Genomic DNA, 16,965 nt, shown 5'->3' on the forward strand with positions numbered 1-16,965 from the left:
GGCTGGAAACAGGGTTCGGTCTTGTCTGCTTGATACACTCAAAGTCAGTGTTGTTGTAGTAGTAGTAGTAGTAGTACTAGTAGTAGTTGTAGTAGTCGTAGCAAAGCGCAAATCTCCAATGGAACCTGTGGCAGAGAGAGGTCGCTCCGAGATGTGGCAGCTCTTCATTTTGATTTCCTCTAACACGGTTGGCAATAGGCAGGCAAAGTCTGTCATTTGTATCGTGTAATTATGGATGTTTATTTTTATTGTGGAGACCACCAGATATTTGGCTGAATCAAACATCCATCGGAGTGAAGACCCGCTAAAATATTGGGTCAAACACAAACACGTGTACCCACATCTATTTGTATTAACACGTAATCTTATGAGCATTCCTGCCTCATCGTGCCGCGTGAGCGCCTTTTTTCTAAAGCTGGGGAAACAGTATCTGAGAAACCGACTAAACCCCAATACTGTGGAGAAAGTGTCGTTTCTCAATAAAAATCAATAATAATTTCATGTCCCGTCCCATGTGTCCACAAGCACCTCAATACGAGTCCTGTTGAGAGGATAGCAGCTACCGATGAGCTAACATCAATAGAATTATCAATAATCACCAAGATAACTCCGAAAACAAATGAACAACAGGGCACCGGCTTATAAAGAGACTAATAACCAGAATATAAATCTCACAATTGAAATTCCCTCATTAAGAGGAAAGAATTAAAAGGTTTCATTTTGAACACTGGACCGTTTGCAGAGACCATCACAGCATATTCACCAAGTAATCACAGGAAACTGCTCCTTAAAGTACAACAGTTTATTAACTTCCAACAGAGACACAACAAATACAGGCAGAAGTAAAGAGATAAATAAAAGTGGGGGAAAAAAACATCACACGTAAATAAAAAGGGGACACGATCACATTCATCTTAACTGGTTACTTATGAGCTTAAAAAGGTTAATATATTTTAAAACTATACAAAAATAAAAAAGGGAGCTTAGATTTGGTATAGCACAGCTTCACGGGACAGATCTTATGTTTAGAGTCCACCTTTAAAGCTACTGTGTCTCGTACAAGTGCTCATATTTACACATTTCTTCAGACAAAAGCTCTTCAATCTGATCCGTTCTCTCGTCGACGTTCTTCCTTTCAATAACGGCCGTATTGTGCTGTGAAAACGGAGACGTGAGACTCCGTAAAGGACGTAGTCAGCAGACCAATCACAGCCTGGTGCTGCGTCGCAAGTCTAGAAAAATGGGTCGACGCACGCAAGGAGGGGTGAAAAGACACGCGAGGGGGTCTTGCGTGTCCCCTGCGTGTCCCTTGCGTGTCCCTAACTACAGTAGCTAAGACTTAAAGGATTTAAAATCACTTGAATACCTGAGATGTGGGTGAGACACCTGCAGAGGAGATATTATAGTTTGGGGACATTGGAAGACAAAGTGACAGATTTTCCTGAATTTAGTTTTTCTAACCAGAGGAATACAATCATCATTAATAAACCTCGGAGGATTTTCTGGATTGGTGGTTGTTGTTGTTGTTGTTGTTGTTGACTACCATCAACTCGATGGAAGCTTCTTCGGCTGCGAGAGCGTCTTGTCCCAGCTCCCTCGGCCCCGTCACCGCGGTTACCGGTTCATCGTTGTTTGGCCTCCTTCCTCTGAAGTTCCTCCAAATGTCTGTGAGAACATGGAAACAGCTTTGAGACGTTGATTCGTAGAACTTCAGAAGCTTCATGGTGAAGAATGTAGATGTAGATATTGGACTTCAGCAGTCTGGAGGCTTTTTGTTGATAAACGGTTTCATTATTTATATGTTTGCGTTGGAGAAAAACTGTAGTACAGGAATTAATTCATGGAACATTTCCACAAAACAGTCTGAAATGTGTCTGATACATAAATAAGTAATATGTTCTTTAAGAGCAAATTAATGACCTTATTTCACTTCCTGTTTAATATATTTATGTTTGTTGTCATTTACTTAATAAAAGAGTTATTGATGAGTAAGTGCTGTAACGCAGTATTCTATACTTTTAAGCGGTACGCTGGAGAAGGTTCTGTGACGTCTGCTCAGGTTTGGATCTCAACAAGATCCTCCGTGTTTATCGCTTTATAACGTACATTAATAACTTATTTACATCGGAGCACAAGATGTGAGTCTGTGCGCAGTTTGTACATTTCACCACCGACAACACAATGCTGAGAGAAGTCTGTAACTCACCAACCACCTTGTATTTCATCACAAGAACAACGAGGACACCGAGGACACCGAGGACACCGAGGACAGAACCAACAATCCAGACTTCCGTCTTCTTCTCAGCACCTGAAGGATCATCAGACAGACGATGAAGAGGAGCAGGTTTTCATTAAGACACACAAGTCCTGCTCAGATTATGTTGTGTTCAAAGACTCCGCGGAATAAGAGGAGACCAGAGTTTCATGAAGAATAATTCAAAAATACTTTACCAAGATCATCCGACGTTGGAGGGACATTTGTAGTGGAATCACGACTCTTTGTTTGGTCCTTTGGGACTGTTGGATATAAATAAATAAATAGATACATATAAGAATGTTCAACGTATTCTAGAAATGTCTCTTGCAACATCACACATAATGTGTCAACCTGTTAAATCAACATTATTGATCACGTTATTTATAAATGTTATATATGTATCAAACGTGGAAGCTCACCAACAGAGAGGTTTGCGTAGCAGAAGGATTTCATCTTCGCATTAAAACATTTGTACGATCCAGAGTCGGACAGCTTCACCGGGAAGATGAGCAGCGACATGTTTCCTCTCTTCAGCCCCACCGGGTCGACGCGCGTCCGGTTCTTGCACTCGTCCCTCTGGTCGTCTTCAACTGGCTTCTTATCCCGATAAACGTAGACCCATTTCTCGAGGCCGTCCCTCTTCCAGTCGAACGTGTGACCCTCCGCGTTGACCTCGGGATACAGGTGACATGGCAGCGTGACGTTGTCTCCTTCCACCGCCTCGATCAGCGGGATCGGGCACACGGCCGGGGAGGCTCCTGAGGGACGAAGGAACACGGCATTTAGCTTAAAACGGACACGCTCCTGTTCTCATCTCACTTTGCCTCATATGAACGAATAGTCATATTAATTGTGATGAATTAACAATGCAGCCATTATTGCCACTTGTGGGTTTTGCTACCTGCAGGAGACAATAAAGACGTCTTCACACAATCACAGAAAGAGCTGTCACACTACAGCTCAATTACATCTATAATCCCCTGAATACGTCAATGAGGCTCTTGAGCACTTGTTGTTTGTTGACACGCAGATGTTGACTTAACTTTGATATTTGCTGTACGGTTGTTTGTGCTGAACAGGTGAAATATCTTCACCTGTTCACGTTATTGAGACGTTTTCAAACGCGTCAAAACTCGAGTTGAGAAAGTTTAAATACAGCGAGCAGCACGAAAGGTTAGCCTAGCACAACATGCTAACACGCAGCGCTGCGTTACATTACTGTTTACATGCGGAAGTCTCCTGAAAGAAACACCGGGGTTTTCATGTACGTGTTTCATACTAAATCCACGAGATTAAACTTACCGACAGCGGCGTGAAGAACCAAGAGGACAGTCATCATTGTCACGATCATATTTTTGGCCGTTCGGCTTCCCGGAAACAACGAATGTGCCGGCGCTCTCGCTGCTCTGTTTTCGCGTTTTTAATTTCCCGCGTAGTGCAGCGAGTCAATACGTCATCAAAGCCTCCCCTTCCGGTTCTCTCTGGGAGCCAAACACCGAGTGACCGGGGCCCCCCCGCTCCCCGAGACCCGGGCCGGGTGACCGGGCCCCGCCTGGGGGACAGCAGGCACCGGGAGACGGAGCTTCAATGAAATAATTAATCAATAACATTTCTGAGTGAACTCCGATGTATATTCTACAGTTAAATAGTATTTCTTTGGACTGGATTCCTGTGTTATTTAAGCACAAAATCACCTAATGTATCAAATGAACACTTCAGAGCCAAAATGTCTCAAGTGAACTAGTAAAGAGTTTTGACCAATTGTATAACGAAAATACTCATTTGTAGTCTATTACAACGTTGATGACTAGATGTTCATAGACGTCAGACTTTTATTCATCCCCACTGATGAACCCCGAAGACATCATTGTCACTAAAATATTCCTTTGCCATAGGACGTTAAAGCTTAATTTCTAGTGTGGTTTCAGCCGTGCGCGCTCCCGACAGGTGAACGCAGAACCAGCTTCCGGCAAAAACGGTCCCCGGAACCGAGCCAGTGAGTGAGGAGATCGGCACGTGCTGTTTTAATTGGAACGGTTTTATGGAAGTTTTAATTAATACAATTGTTGTCGTATTGCAGGTTTCTTTTTTCTCCATAATTATAGCAATACAGGCAGTCTTAATAAAAAAAATACCCCATGTAAATGAAAGGATTTACTTTACGTATATTGAACGTTTTTCACAGGAAAGTCACTCGATGTGGACACTAAAGTTGATTTACATTTACAAAACAAACGGTCCCGAAAATGAAAAAGAAATGTAGTCAAATCTTGAATACGTTAAGCTTGGCTAGTTCTTTTAAACCCGTCGCACACAGCGGTTTATAAAATAAAGTTATATTTTACCTGACAGAGACCTCCTTCCACATGCTGCAATTCTGAAAGTCTGCACTGCATCCGTGTTTCTTAGGCTCCTCCCTTCAATCTCCCGCGTTATTTAGGGGAGCGTCTGGTTGCTCGTTGGCTGAAGTTTCGCGCGAGTTTCAAAAATAAACTTTTGGCGGAATAAAGTTAATATTGAAGGCACACGCTCTACATATTCCCCATTGTATAGATTTTCAAACTTTTTAGTAGTAATAGGTTACTAAAAAAGTCAAACATTTGAATAGAAAATATGCAAAAAATAAAATGAAAACATTAAAAAACAAGTGTAAAAAAAGCTAAACTGCTTGATTGTATATTTATGCACATTTAGACTTCCACTGTACTTTAGTATTGAACATTTACTCTTTTTACTTATTCTAATTAGACAATAAAATATATAAGCTCAAAAAAGAAATGACTCAAGATCAAACCAGTGGTTATATGAACACATTCAAACACCCATGTGACTTCAGTAAAGGACTGAAATGTTTCTCCGATCCCTACAAAGAAACTTATTAACACACATCAAGCGCAGGAAGAGTAAACAAAAGCACGTCAGGTACCCTTTTCCCCATCTTTATTTGAAATTATTCCAAATGATAAAAACATGGTTGATTAACATGAAATGAGTTCTGCTCTTAGACAAAGTGAGAACAGGAGCAGACGCCACCGTGAGCAAGCGTCCGGGACAGGAGGTGCGGTTCCACTGTCTCCGCGTTGTCACCTGCCTCCTTCACAGCCCCCAACTAAAGGACCGGAGAAACCTCCAAAAAGTCTCGCTGGCAAAACGTCCAGAGAGAAGATCCAGAGTCCATCGGTCCAAAGCTCGGCGGAACATTGTTAAAATCATTTCTCCTTCCTATATTACAAGCTTTTTACAACAAAATAGATCAATAGCTAGGATTACTATACTCCTTAATGTAAATATACAATATTTATTGCATTTTCAAATAAACTGGTTTCTTATTTATTTTACCTTATTCCCTAAAAAAAAATAAAAGTACTGGTACCAATGAGAGACCACCGATCAGTGTAAGGCGAAGCCCAGCAGGGGGCGCTGCGTCACTGAGCATCTACCTGGTTCATCTGGGTCTGGATATATTTAGTGTTTTAAAGTCAAGCTTGGAGAAAAGTAAAGAGCCTCCGTCTGCTGATACCGTTCTCTGGCACTTAAGTGTTGATTTTTTTATTATTATTTTTTTTAATTAGTTGATACCAACTACAATCTGTACAAACTGCTTCTTGCATAGCAATTAAACAACGCATCGTCCTCTGGCCGTAGGAGTCCTTCTGGGACATTAAAAAGGGGCGTTAAAAGAAATAGGAAGTGGGTGAACCATCCCTTATGAACACCTTGAAGACTCTGGATCAGTCTCGATCCTGTGAACCGACAATAACGTAGTGTTTCCCCTCCGCTGAGGAGCCGTAGTGCGTTTGAGACGGACGCCGGGAGCAACGGTTTGTCAAGCAGGCGAGAAAACAAAAAGAATTGGAGACAAAGCCTCGTATTCTTGGTGGATTTCTGATCTCGGCGCGAGAGCACGAACGAGCCTCATGCACAGCGGTTCTCGGTTTAGCGTCTCTGTGCAAGGTGGAAATATAAAAACACCACCCAAATAAAATGGCAAAATGGTTGAAAGAAGCAAGTAGGCAAAGATTCTGTGGGAACTTTGTCAGCTTTGCAACTTGCCTTCTGTTTGGAGCATTTAAAACGTCTATATTATATATAAATATATCTCTAACATGCATGGAAACATGCTGTTGATTTGACTCCACCCAGTTTGGCACACTGACAGAGAGTTGAATCAAACGCACCCTCAACTGGCACTCCTGGAATGACTATTCAAGACAAAGTATAAGCATCAATAACATCTAATAAAAACATGAACCGTCATTACACCCCCACATTCATGGCATCACCACTTCTACTGGAATTCATCTGAAAAAAAAAACACAAAAAAAGGTTTCCTGCAGAAATCAATGCCAACACCAAAACAATGAAATCAAACGTTATTGTAATTACGACAAACATGATGATGGATGAAAGGTAAGCAGATGGAATGCACACAGTCCGTTTGGTCCTGATATGTTTGGTGTGGAACAGAAGCCTCGACGGCTTCCACCAGTGGCTCTTTTTTTTTTTTAAATCCGTTCCTCTCGTGCAGACAGAAAGTGACCGGCGAGTCAAACCTGCTGAGGCGTCGCGTGCTCACGTTGTGCTTCCAGCTGGTGGCTTTAGTGTTAGTGTGTGTGGTGGGATTAGAGCGCTGAGCTCCGCTCACCTCCCCACCGGCGGCGCAGGAGGAGCTCCTCTCATCATGGCTGAAGGCGGACAGACAGACAGACAGTCAGTCACACGGACATTTTTAACTGATAAACAGATTATGAATTCCACACAGACGAAAAGCTGGAAACGAGTAACAGTTTTCTGCTGCGATGGATGTTGAAGTGACGATAGTTCAGACAATGAATATTGTAACTTTGGATGAGGAAGTGCTGCTGCGCGTGCCCTCACCCTTGTTGGTCTTACTTGGGTAGACCTTGCTGAAATGCCGGTACTCCTCTGGAGGTGGAAGGTCCTCAAGAGGGTGGAAGTTAAACTTGGATTCAAAATCATCTAAAAAGGAAGAAAACAAGTAATTAAAAGTCAATTAGGCTCACATGAACAGTGTAATCCACACACAGCTATTAAAGCTTTATTAGCTACTGAGAAAGATCTGAATGTTAGACTATTGTAATCAAACCTTTATTACAGTATTTAGGATCTCTTCAATGAAGTAAAGGAGCTCTATGCTGAAGTAGCAAAACTGAAGGACTTCAAAGTCACTTTTAATAACCCGCTAACAATGTTTTAAGTCAACTGCATCCTGATTTTCTATATTTGTTAATACTGCAATCAAAGTATGACGAGTCGCATTAACTTTAACTTCCTGCTATCTGCAGAATCCTCATTTTGTTTATTATTTGTACCGTTGGGGTCGTTTGTTACCGTGCCGGGATCTCCCTCCACGGATGGAACTGTAAACCACGACTCACCTACGCTGGACTTCATGGAGGTGATGGAGGAGTGGCCGTTGCGGATGGGCGGGGGCGGCGGAGGGGGAACAGCCGGGGTGCGGGAGGACAGTGACGATGAGGAGGAGGAGGGAGGCGGAGGCGGTTTTCCCACTCGGCTGTGTGCCTCTGAGGCAACAGAGCTGTGCACGCGGTACGGAGGAGGAGGAGGGGGCGGAGGGGCATCCCGACCGCCGTTACGAGAAACAGAGGGGGGCACCTGGGGAGCTGTGACACACACACACACACACACACAATGAAAAGATATTCAAAAAGTTCCTGTTGATATCTGCAGCAGTGTGACTATCGGCACCTTAAAGACGAATCAGAATCAGCTAAACGAGCGACAAAAGAAAATCTCATTCTTATAGTTTTTATTTCCCAGCTGTGTTGGATTCTCTTCTCACACCCGACAATAAGGAGGCGTTGAACGTGAAACACTGTAACCTTCAATGAGGTGTTAGGCGCTCTGCAGCCTCCTCGCTGCAGAAGAGACGGGCGAACGCGGCTCCACTTTCTCATAAAAAAGATCTACAGTGGACGAGGTGTGTGGAGGAACCCAAAGGGATGAACATTCCTCCGGCTGGGAGGTCGTCCTCATCACGGGGACACACAGCTCAACACATCCGTGTTCAGGGAGTCGGAGACAAACTGGATGATTGGCCTCCAGTTAAAACAGATTACAGGTGTTTGCTGCACATCTGGATCAGTGAAACCGATCGACAGACGGGCTGACGATTGTGTTTTTAGACGGACTTTTCCTTTAATTGTGGCTTTTAAAAAGCACAAAAAGAATCTCAAGGACGGACCGAGGCGACCTTTGACTGTTGACCTCTGACCTGTAAAAAGCGGCGGCTGGTACCTGATTTGCGTCCCGGCGGCTCTCTGGCGGGCGGCGGCGGTCTGCTAGCCTGCTGGGAGGATGGAGACGGTGATGGAGGAGGCGGAGGAGCGTGGCTGCGTCCTTGGGTGCCGCCCCCCGATGTGTGTTTTTTGTGCAGGGAGTTGTGCCTCTGCGGCAGCTGTGGAGCTCCGCCCCCTCCGCCGCCATCTACCTGGGACGGCCCGTTGGCGACGCTGCCCGACGTGTGCGGTCTGTAGGGCGGAGGAGGTGGAGGAGCCGAGGAGCCGCCCGTTGGCGGCCTGGTAGAAGACGGAGGTGCCTTCACGGGGCCGGGAGGGGTGTGGCCTCGGTGAGGCGTGGGTGGGAGGGGCTTCTCTCGGCTGTGAGAGGAGGACGAGGAAGGCGGAGCGTGTGGTTTCATGTTGGGGGTAGGCGGGGCAGGCGGCGCGTTGCTGCGGCCTCCTCGGTTGAAGGGCGGAGGAGGCGGCGGAGCGGAGGTGCTGTGCTTCATCCCGCCGCCTGTGGAGGAGCCGTTGTTGTTGTTGGGGGGGCGCGAGATGTCGGGGAGCGAGGGGCGGTGGGAGCGCTGGTGCTCCGGGGGAGACGGCTTGTTGGCCGGAGAGGGCGTGGAGGAGCCTGCGGGAGGGCGAGGGGCGGCGGCCCGGGAGCCCGGGGGCCGCAGGGCCGACCTGCCCACCGAACCGCCGACTAAGCCGTCTGGGTGGAGGAGAGAGAGGTGGAGTTAAGGAGTAAAAAGAAGCAGCGGCTCGTCACACGTCAGAAGGATCCAGGAGGCCGAAAAATGGTCACTACGCCGATGTCGTCTCTGCCTTCAACAAACACCGTTAGAAACTCAGATTGTTTAAATATTGACCACCAAGTTACATTTTGCTTCTCGCCAATGTAAGGAGGTCAAAGGTCAGTCGCTGGTTAACAGCTTGAGGTTCTAAAATAAGCGACTTCATTCATAATTCACATCCCTGCTTCACAGAGTGGAAGAACGAATACTGCGGTCCATAAAGCGGAGACGGCGTTCATGTTCATCGGCGTGAATCTCTTCATTGAAGAAAGATTGTGGACGAGATTGAAAAGTAAACGCGCGTCGAAACACTTTGGTTCATCTTGTTAAAACCCTTTTGCATCGCGGTCATTTCTGACTAATATAATTTCTGTTCTCTACATTATTCACGTGGGGGCCTCTTCTTGCACTGTGACTTTATCTACATATAGTTTATACAAGTTAACCCTCTTTTATTGACAGACTTCCTGAGCTAATAAACTATTAACAGATTCATCAATATACAAACGCTTTCAAATATAAATAATCATGTTAGATATAAAGCATAGAATATTTATTTACCTGTGACTGAGCGTAATTTTGGCACGCCGCCTTGGAAAAGGCCTCCCATTCCCATCGGCGCTCCACCACTGAAACCACCTCCGCCTCCACCTCCTCCTCCTCCGCCACCTCCACCACCTCCTCCTGCTTCTGATGGGAAAAAAATGAGCCGAGGTCAAAACACAAACATGAACTCATAAGTAACTATCCAGTCCGTCAGAAAGGAGACCTGCAGGTCTCAAGTCCGCTGGCAGCGACTCACTCTCTATGATGGGGCCGCTGCGGTCGTTGACCTCGCCCACCTTCTTCAGCCGGGTGCCTTTGCAGATGTCCGACAGCAGCGCTCCTCGTCCTTTAGTCTCAGACGAGCCCAGTTTGGGGGGAGTCGTGTTCGCCTGAGGAGGCAGTAAAATAATAATAATAACGAATTGGTAATCAGACCTCGAGTTCCTCCAGTCGGAAGTGTGGTAGACAAACGAAAGCAAACACGCAGCAGCAAAATGTGCCGTCATGGCCGCCTTCCATCGTCATGCACGGCTCGCTGCGGCGCCCGAGCCACGGCTCCACCTAAAGAGAGCGCTTGGTGACGGAGGAGGCGGGAGAAGTGGCAGCAAACCCGCAGAAAGACGCTGGCGTTTCGAATTACAGAATACATGTAGAAAAAAGAGAACTGGTAATAAACGGTCACAATCATCTGCTTATTTGACATATTTGTCAACAGGTTTGTCCAATAAAGTGTATTAAAAAAATAAAACCATGTGGATGAAATCTGCTCCACCAGATCACTGACCTGACTGAAGGTGGGGGGAGGCGGGGGTCCGGGGGGAGGAGGGGGGGGTGGAGGAGCAGGCATCCTGTCCCTCTGTTGGCACCTCTCTGCGTGGGGGGTGGGGGGAGATAAGGACCGGTGATGTCACCGCCTCAGCTGGGCCGACGAGCACGGAGTCCTGAAAAAACAGATAACGGAGGAATTTGTATTCTACATCCAACAGCAGATACTTTACTTTATACTGCAGATTTAAGTTCTTGCACTTGTTGTCTCACTGGCTGACGTTATGCTGCAGGTCATTCCTTGTTTTGCCTTTTTTGCCAATAATGATCCCTGATCCCGTCGGTTGAAATGTGACATGTGCTGCGGCGTAGAAAACTTCAGTTTACATGATTAACTCCAAAAGATGAGACGTGGATCCTTTTTGAAACGACGAGTTCTGCTTCACTTGATCACATTTTTGGGGGATTCCAGTCCTTTCATAAGCAGAGAGCCTTTCAAAGACCCATTATATATTTTCTTTAAATATAGATGTGCTTTGTGCAAATATTTTATCGTCTTGCTTTATTCTAATTAATATTATAGTTGCAATGTCAATAAAATAACTGTCTACTTTCTGTGCAACAGTGGTTGGAAAGAAAAAAAGTCGTTCACCGCCCAGAACAGGAAAATGTTAAGACTTCAGAGGAAACGCTGACGTGGTTCCCCACGTCCCCACGTCCCCACGTCCCGTGCCCTCACGCAGGCACCAGAGAATCAAGAGATCTGAGCAGCTGGTAGACCGGTTCAGTCTGTTGAAGCGAACGGCTTCAATCGGCGCCTGCGGGGGCGAGGACATGGTGGACATCGCCGAGGACATTGGCGAAGATAATTCAACACGTGTGGAAATACTCGACATTTTGGTATCAACACTGTATTTAGTGAAATATTAGGTTGATCCAAGATCTCTGGTTCCCAATAGTTAAGTATATTATTTGTTTCCCCTCAGGCTTACAGCTCCCACTTTATTGAACCCGCTTAAAGCCTCCAACTCTTTGTTCCTCAGTGTTGGAATCGGAACTCAAGCCCATGAATCTAATGTGTAGAAAATTGATCAGAGGCCATTTTAAATTCAGAATTTAAAGTTAAAAGGCTGCAGATTTTTTCTCTCTACTGTTCATACTAAACTGAGGATGTTTCTGGGTCGATAGCATTGGTGCACTAAAGGAAGGCTTCATTTTAAATATTTTGCGTCCAGTTTTAAGTTGCGTTTCAGTATCCGAAAGTGTGAAGTAGAAACCTGTCACTCACTTTGTGGCTCCGCCCTACAGCATCCGCTGCTTTATGGTCCGTTTGACTCTAAATGGACCACGATTTCACTAAATTAACATCACGCTAAACTCATGTTCACAATGTTCACTGAGGGAGTCATTTGCTCATAGACGTCTATGGGACCAGAGGAGTTAATCCTCCCAGACCTCAGTTCCCGTCTGCATGCCTCTCAGTAAAAACCCCGTCACCGTCACGTGAGCTTGCTCGGTGAGATTCCTTCGATTTCCTTTGGCAAAAAACCTGCCCAAACACTGGACCAGGCTGCTGGAGGCATGGAGCAGCGGCGCGGAGGGGTGGGGTACCTGCATGAGCAACCAACTGGTTTGGGGAGATCCAGTAACTTCATCATCGTGTTGAAACGGTTTAAGGAAGCTTCAAGTTGTGGGTTTAATCATGTGGACGAGCACTTAATGCTTTGAGCCGACGTAAAGTCAGCGACATGTTCACCTCGGCTCCAAAAGGAGAAAACCAGAAGAATATAATCCTATTGAAGCATTCTGACTTTTTGAATGTTGGGGGGGGGGGTCTCTGACGTGTTGTCATCTCCCTGCAGCTGTTAAAAGGTGGAATGTCGCCCAGATGGAAGAGAAAACCTGTTGATTTGTCCAACTCAGACTTTAAGTCAGTTGGTCAGCTAAACCTTGGGAGGAGGGCTGCGGATCTCAATACTGTTTACATTCAAATGGACTGATCACACAGCAGTTTAAGAAGATAAAAAGTCTTCTGTATTTTTTTTTAAAGCTGTGCTTTTCTCTGCTCAAAGTAAATTGTATTTACATGGCCCCATATTTCCAATCACAAATTGGCACCAGGGATTTATAATCTGAGCAGGTTTTACACGACCAAGAGTGCTAAAAAAAAACAGCTTCTAAACACAAATAATATGGAGCAGCTGAAGAGAGATTCCTCTTCCTCAACGCACGGACAGCAAACACATTGTTACACAATACACAAACATGGCAAGAGTAAAATATGAAATATGCATCTTTAGATTTGCTCAGGAAATGCCTTTCTGAAAAGCTGCCACTGTAAACCACAAACCCGCCTAAAAATACCCACCAAGGCAACAATGTTAGTCGATGGGACTCGTCCTCAGAGGCTCATTTCAATTCTGAACCAATTGCCAATGAGATCCCGTCAAGACTTCTAGATCCAGTCGCTCTTCCAGTGGGTTTAACACACTCGTATCACCGATGTTTCCCACAAGCGGCTTCAGCAGCTTCCCACGCTCTCGAATTGGCAGCAAAGCTCCAGGGTTTGTTTCCACCGATGGCTGGCGGTTAATTCACCTCAAGCCTCGTTTCAAAGCTGCGATGACGCTGTGATAATGAGCGACACAACAATCTGCTTTGTTTGGGAACCTCCACCTCCTGTTCGGCTCGACCCCGGGAACCCGATAACTCAGGAACAACCTTCAACAAATGTCTTCAAATTGGGCAGAAACACCCAATTTGGCACAAGGACGAACCAGTTAGATCTCATATTTTGAGTGACGCAGAGTACGAAGAGTGGTCAGTGGTCGGATTCTTTGTCCGAACTACATAGGAGATCTCAGTTGGGTGTTAAGCGACATGCAGATTCCATGTAACGTTAAATGAGTGTCTTCATGACGGTGGGTTTGCCGTACATGTTTTTTTTTTTCCAAACTTCATTGAGAATCTGGCACAACACAGCGACTTTCAAGTAGCGCAGCGTCTTAAATAAAGTGATGTGTGTCTTAATGCGGCCTTAGAAATGAACAAAGGGATTCTGTATTTGCTCATAAAGTCTGAAATGGGTCATTTGGCTGATGTTTTGATAACCGACCGTAGCCAGCGGATAGAGAGCACCAGCGGACCGACTACTACCACAACCCCCCCCCCTGCCAAACCGATCACCGGCCATCACTGGAAAATGGGTTGTCGTTTTATTTGTTCAAGTTTTTTCGCCGATACACATGTTCCCGTCATCCGATCGGCAGGTTGCCAAACCTGAAGGCACCTTCCTATGATATAATAATGAGGGACATGGCAATAGTCATAGTCATTAGTCATTCAGAGGCACGGCAACACAAACGGTTTGTGGGTCTTTCACAAGCGCTGTGCCTCCTCCTGAACAGCGTTGTTTAGGGACGGACTCCTTGCTGCCACAGAGAGCACTTTAATATAGAAGCAATGTTAAGATACAGGTCCGTGACCTTTGACACCTCTAATCTGATTAGACGCCATTAAAGATCAAAGCGGTCCACAAGTAGCTCAAGATCCTCATTAAAGCAAACAGCGATGTAATGGAAAGAAGGATTCTGACCACATCAACGGTGTGAGGCTGCAGAGGGAAATACAGCCGGGGGGGAGGGAGGGGGGGATGAGGAAGTACGGGGCTGTTGTGGTGAAGGAAATGCCCCGAAACGAAGGCCCGAGACTCGTGTGTCAAGAGCCCCGACAGCCCGTTTTTAGAGCTCACACACTTCCAGGACTGCGAAATAAAAACATCCCCTCGGCCAACCGGTTAAAAGAGAGCAGCACGAATCTACTCATCCCTGTTGAGCGGTGAAATCCTAACAATTGTTGCATAAATTCCAGCGTTCACTGCGGCGACAACAACACGCAAGCTACCTTCAATTAGGTCGCGTCTCATAATGCAGGACTCTTTACTTAATAACACACATTGCAAATACTGAACAATTAGTACTTCGGCAAATTGTCCGGTTGCTGCTTACGACATAAAGCTCGGTGAAACCGGAATGATCAGGCCCGGGCAGGTCGTTCAGCCGCGCCCAGGTAGATGGAAGAAACCTACCTGGCGCTAGCTAACTTCGGCGCAGTACAGTTAATTAGCTTCTACGTCACGAACATGTACTCACCCTGCGGCCCGAAGAAGTGGAGGTTCGACAGTCTCGTCCTCCAAAACAACATGAATGGAAAGTTCCGTTTAGGCGAATCCTGCGTCGGTGAAGTTTGAAAACTAGAGACTGAACCTGCCACTCGCAGGTTAGCCGGCTAACGTTAGCACCAGCTCGGCCGGCGGCGGCGGCGGTTACGCAGCGAAGCTAGTCGCAGTTAGCTGGTTAGCATGGGGGCTAGTTAGCCGGTTAGCATGGAGTCTGTTTACTTCCCGGCTGTCAGTGTCACGCGCGGTCCGGCCGCCTGCGAGTTTCCGTCGTCGGTCTGACACGACGAAGCGTTAAGGAGTCACTTCTAACTGTTTCCGGTCAGCTACGGAAAACTTTAGCCGCAACCCCGACCGGCTGCGAGCGGAGCCATACTCGCCGTTGACACCGTTTTTATTGGTCCCCTCCCGGAAACCCGGAAACGGGCCGACCGATACAAAATGGAGGCAGTTCTGCGCTGCGCCGACTGGCTGACGCGGATGACAGCTTCCGCCTCGACGGAGACCTTTACATGTCAAAACAAAGCTGCGCGATCTGGAAGCGGTATATCGGATAGGACATTTTTTCTTCACATACACGTGGTGAAATTTACATTCGGATATTTTAAGTAAAACTGCTTTTTAATATCGTGCATACACATACCTACAGTAAGAGCATGTTTTATTATTATGTAGTGAAGTATGAGTACAATATTTACCTGAGATGTAGTGTATAAAGTACAACATTTACTTGTGAGAAGTAGTAAAAAGTATACAGTTTACCTTTGAGATGTAGTGAAGTAAAAAGCACCTCAGAAATGTTGTGAACTGGTCGTATAGCTTCCTCCAATCACTAATAAAATGTCTAGCAAATAAGGTCAGGTGACCCTACAGCGACGCATGCGCAGATCCCGCGCTGAAGAGCCGCGCATGCGCGGTGCGACGTAAAGCACTTCCTGTCAAGATGTCGCTGTCCAGAGGGTCGGTGTTGTGGAGGACGTGCGCCGGCTTGTTGCGGGGTCACCCTCCCCCGTTCCCCGCCGCCGCCGCCGCCGTCCGAGCGCAGAGCTCCGCGGCCCGGACCTCCCTGTCCAGCCCGCCGTGGCCGCAGCAGGTGAGCCCGGTCTCGGGGGCGGAGGAGCGGGAGCGACACGCCGCGGTGGTGCGCGCCGTCAACCTGCGGATCGAGCGGCAGGACTTCGGCCGCCTGTTCGCCGTGGTGCACTTCGCCGGCCGCCAGTGGAAGGTCACCGGCGAGGACCTGATCCTGGTCGAGAACCGCGTGGAGGCCGGGTGCGGGGAGCGGATCCGCGTGGAGAAGGTGCTGCTGGTCGGCGCGGAGGACTTCACCCTGGTGGGCAGGCCTCTGCTGGGGAGGGAGCTGGTCCGGGTCGAGGCCACCGTCATCGAGAAGACCGAGTCCTGGCCCAAAGTGCACATGGCGTTCTGGAAGAGGCACCGGTTCCAGCGCAAGAGGATCATCGTCCAGCCGCAGACGGTGCTGAGGATCAACGGCATCGAGGTGGCCCCCCGACTCACCTGACGGAGGTGGTGATGGAGGAGAGACCTTTTCTCACTGACCGACTCCACTTAGTGAAAAACTGTTCATGAGTTAACGCTGCATCAACGTCTGTCAAACTGTAAATAAAACTTCTTTTGCAAATTATATTGAACAATTCTCTTGTTTTTAATTTATAAAAGTCATCAGTGGTACTTTAGATATTATGTACTAGTTTACTTCAGTAATGGTATCAAAATAAAGTATAAAAATGACTGGATGATGTTAATACATTCATGTTTATTTATTCTTGCAGCTTGTGGTGATGTAATCTATTATATGGTGTTTTAGTTTGCTGGATCGGTAAATTAACTGAAGCTTGTAGTGGAGTATAAAGCACTTTACTCCCCTTAGATGTAGACGTATGAAATAATGGAAATACTCAAGTTGTAGTAAACGTACCAGATTGCATAAATATTGCAAAGTGTTTTTTTGTTAAACAATTCACAAGTCATTTGATTAATCAGTAGTGGAGGAAAGTACATTATGCAAGTACTTCCATTTCATGCCAAATGTGGGGTCTCGTAGTAACATGACTAGTGAAATGTAGAAATGCTTCTTCAGAATCCTGCAGCGTAGCTGTGGGACGACTCCTCTCTTTATCATCACGCTCCTTAAAGGGC

The 16,965-nt window shown here is 46.4% G+C and overlaps 3 protein-coding genes across 5 annotated transcripts; 1 reads left to right on the forward strand and 2 right to left on the reverse strand.

Annotated features, from left to right (window-relative positions):
* Positions 1 to 787: 787 nt before the first annotated feature.
* On the reverse strand, positions 788 to 4,191 carry LOC120824650 (butyrophilin subfamily 2 member A1). The gene is made up of 5 exons (XM_078079767.1): positions 3,560 to 4,191; positions 2,677 to 3,015; positions 2,452 to 2,517; positions 2,207 to 2,308; positions 788 to 1,665 (listed from the first exon to the last, which is right to left on the reverse strand). The coding sequence occupies exons 1-5, from the start codon at positions 3,606 to 3,608 to the stop codon at positions 1,481 to 1,483; spliced, it is 741 nt and encodes a 246-aa protein (XP_077935893.1). The 5' UTR covers positions 3,609 to 4,191; the 3' UTR covers positions 788 to 1,480.
* Positions 4,192 to 5,180: 989 nt separating this feature from the next.
* wipf2a (WAS/WASL interacting protein family, member 2a) lies at positions 5,181 to 16,133 on the reverse strand. 3 transcript variants are annotated; one of them, XM_078079765.1, is made up of 8 exons: positions 15,568 to 16,133; positions 10,648 to 10,804; positions 10,120 to 10,252; positions 9,879 to 10,007; positions 8,537 to 9,235; positions 7,657 to 7,902; positions 7,136 to 7,237; positions 5,181 to 6,942 (listed from the first exon to the last, which is right to left on the reverse strand). In XM_078079765.1, exons 2-8 carry the CDS (start codon positions 10,708 to 10,710, stop codon positions 6,899 to 6,901), a joined length of 1,416 nt encoding a protein of 471 aa, XP_077935891.1. In that variant the 5' UTR covers positions 10,711 to 10,804; positions 15,568 to 16,133; the 3' UTR covers positions 5,181 to 6,898. The 3 variants fall into 3 exon arrangements, with proteins under 3 accessions (XP_077935891.1, XP_040041463.2, XP_040041462.2); XM_040185529.2 differs by lacking the exon at positions 15,568 to 16,133 and adding an exon at positions 14,780 to 15,274 and having other exon boundaries at positions 7,151 to 7,237; XM_040185528.2 differs by lacking the exon at positions 15,568 to 16,133 and adding an exon at positions 14,780 to 15,274.
* Positions 15,749 to 16,450, forward strand: mrpl21 (mitochondrial ribosomal protein L21). Its single transcript, XM_040185582.2, has one exon. The coding sequence runs from the start codon at positions 15,749 to 15,751 to the stop codon at positions 16,325 to 16,327; it is 579 nt and encodes a 192-aa protein (XP_040041516.2). The 3' UTR covers positions 16,328 to 16,450.
* The last annotated feature ends 515 nt before the right edge of the window (positions 16,451 to 16,965 follow it).

The sequence above is a fragment of the Gasterosteus aculeatus genome, chromosome 9 (assembly GCF_964276395.1).
Source record: "Gasterosteus aculeatus chromosome 9, fGasAcu3.hap1.1, whole genome shotgun sequence".
Lineage (NCBI taxonomy): Eukaryota > Metazoa > Chordata > Actinopteri > Perciformes > Gasterosteidae > Gasterosteus > Gasterosteus aculeatus.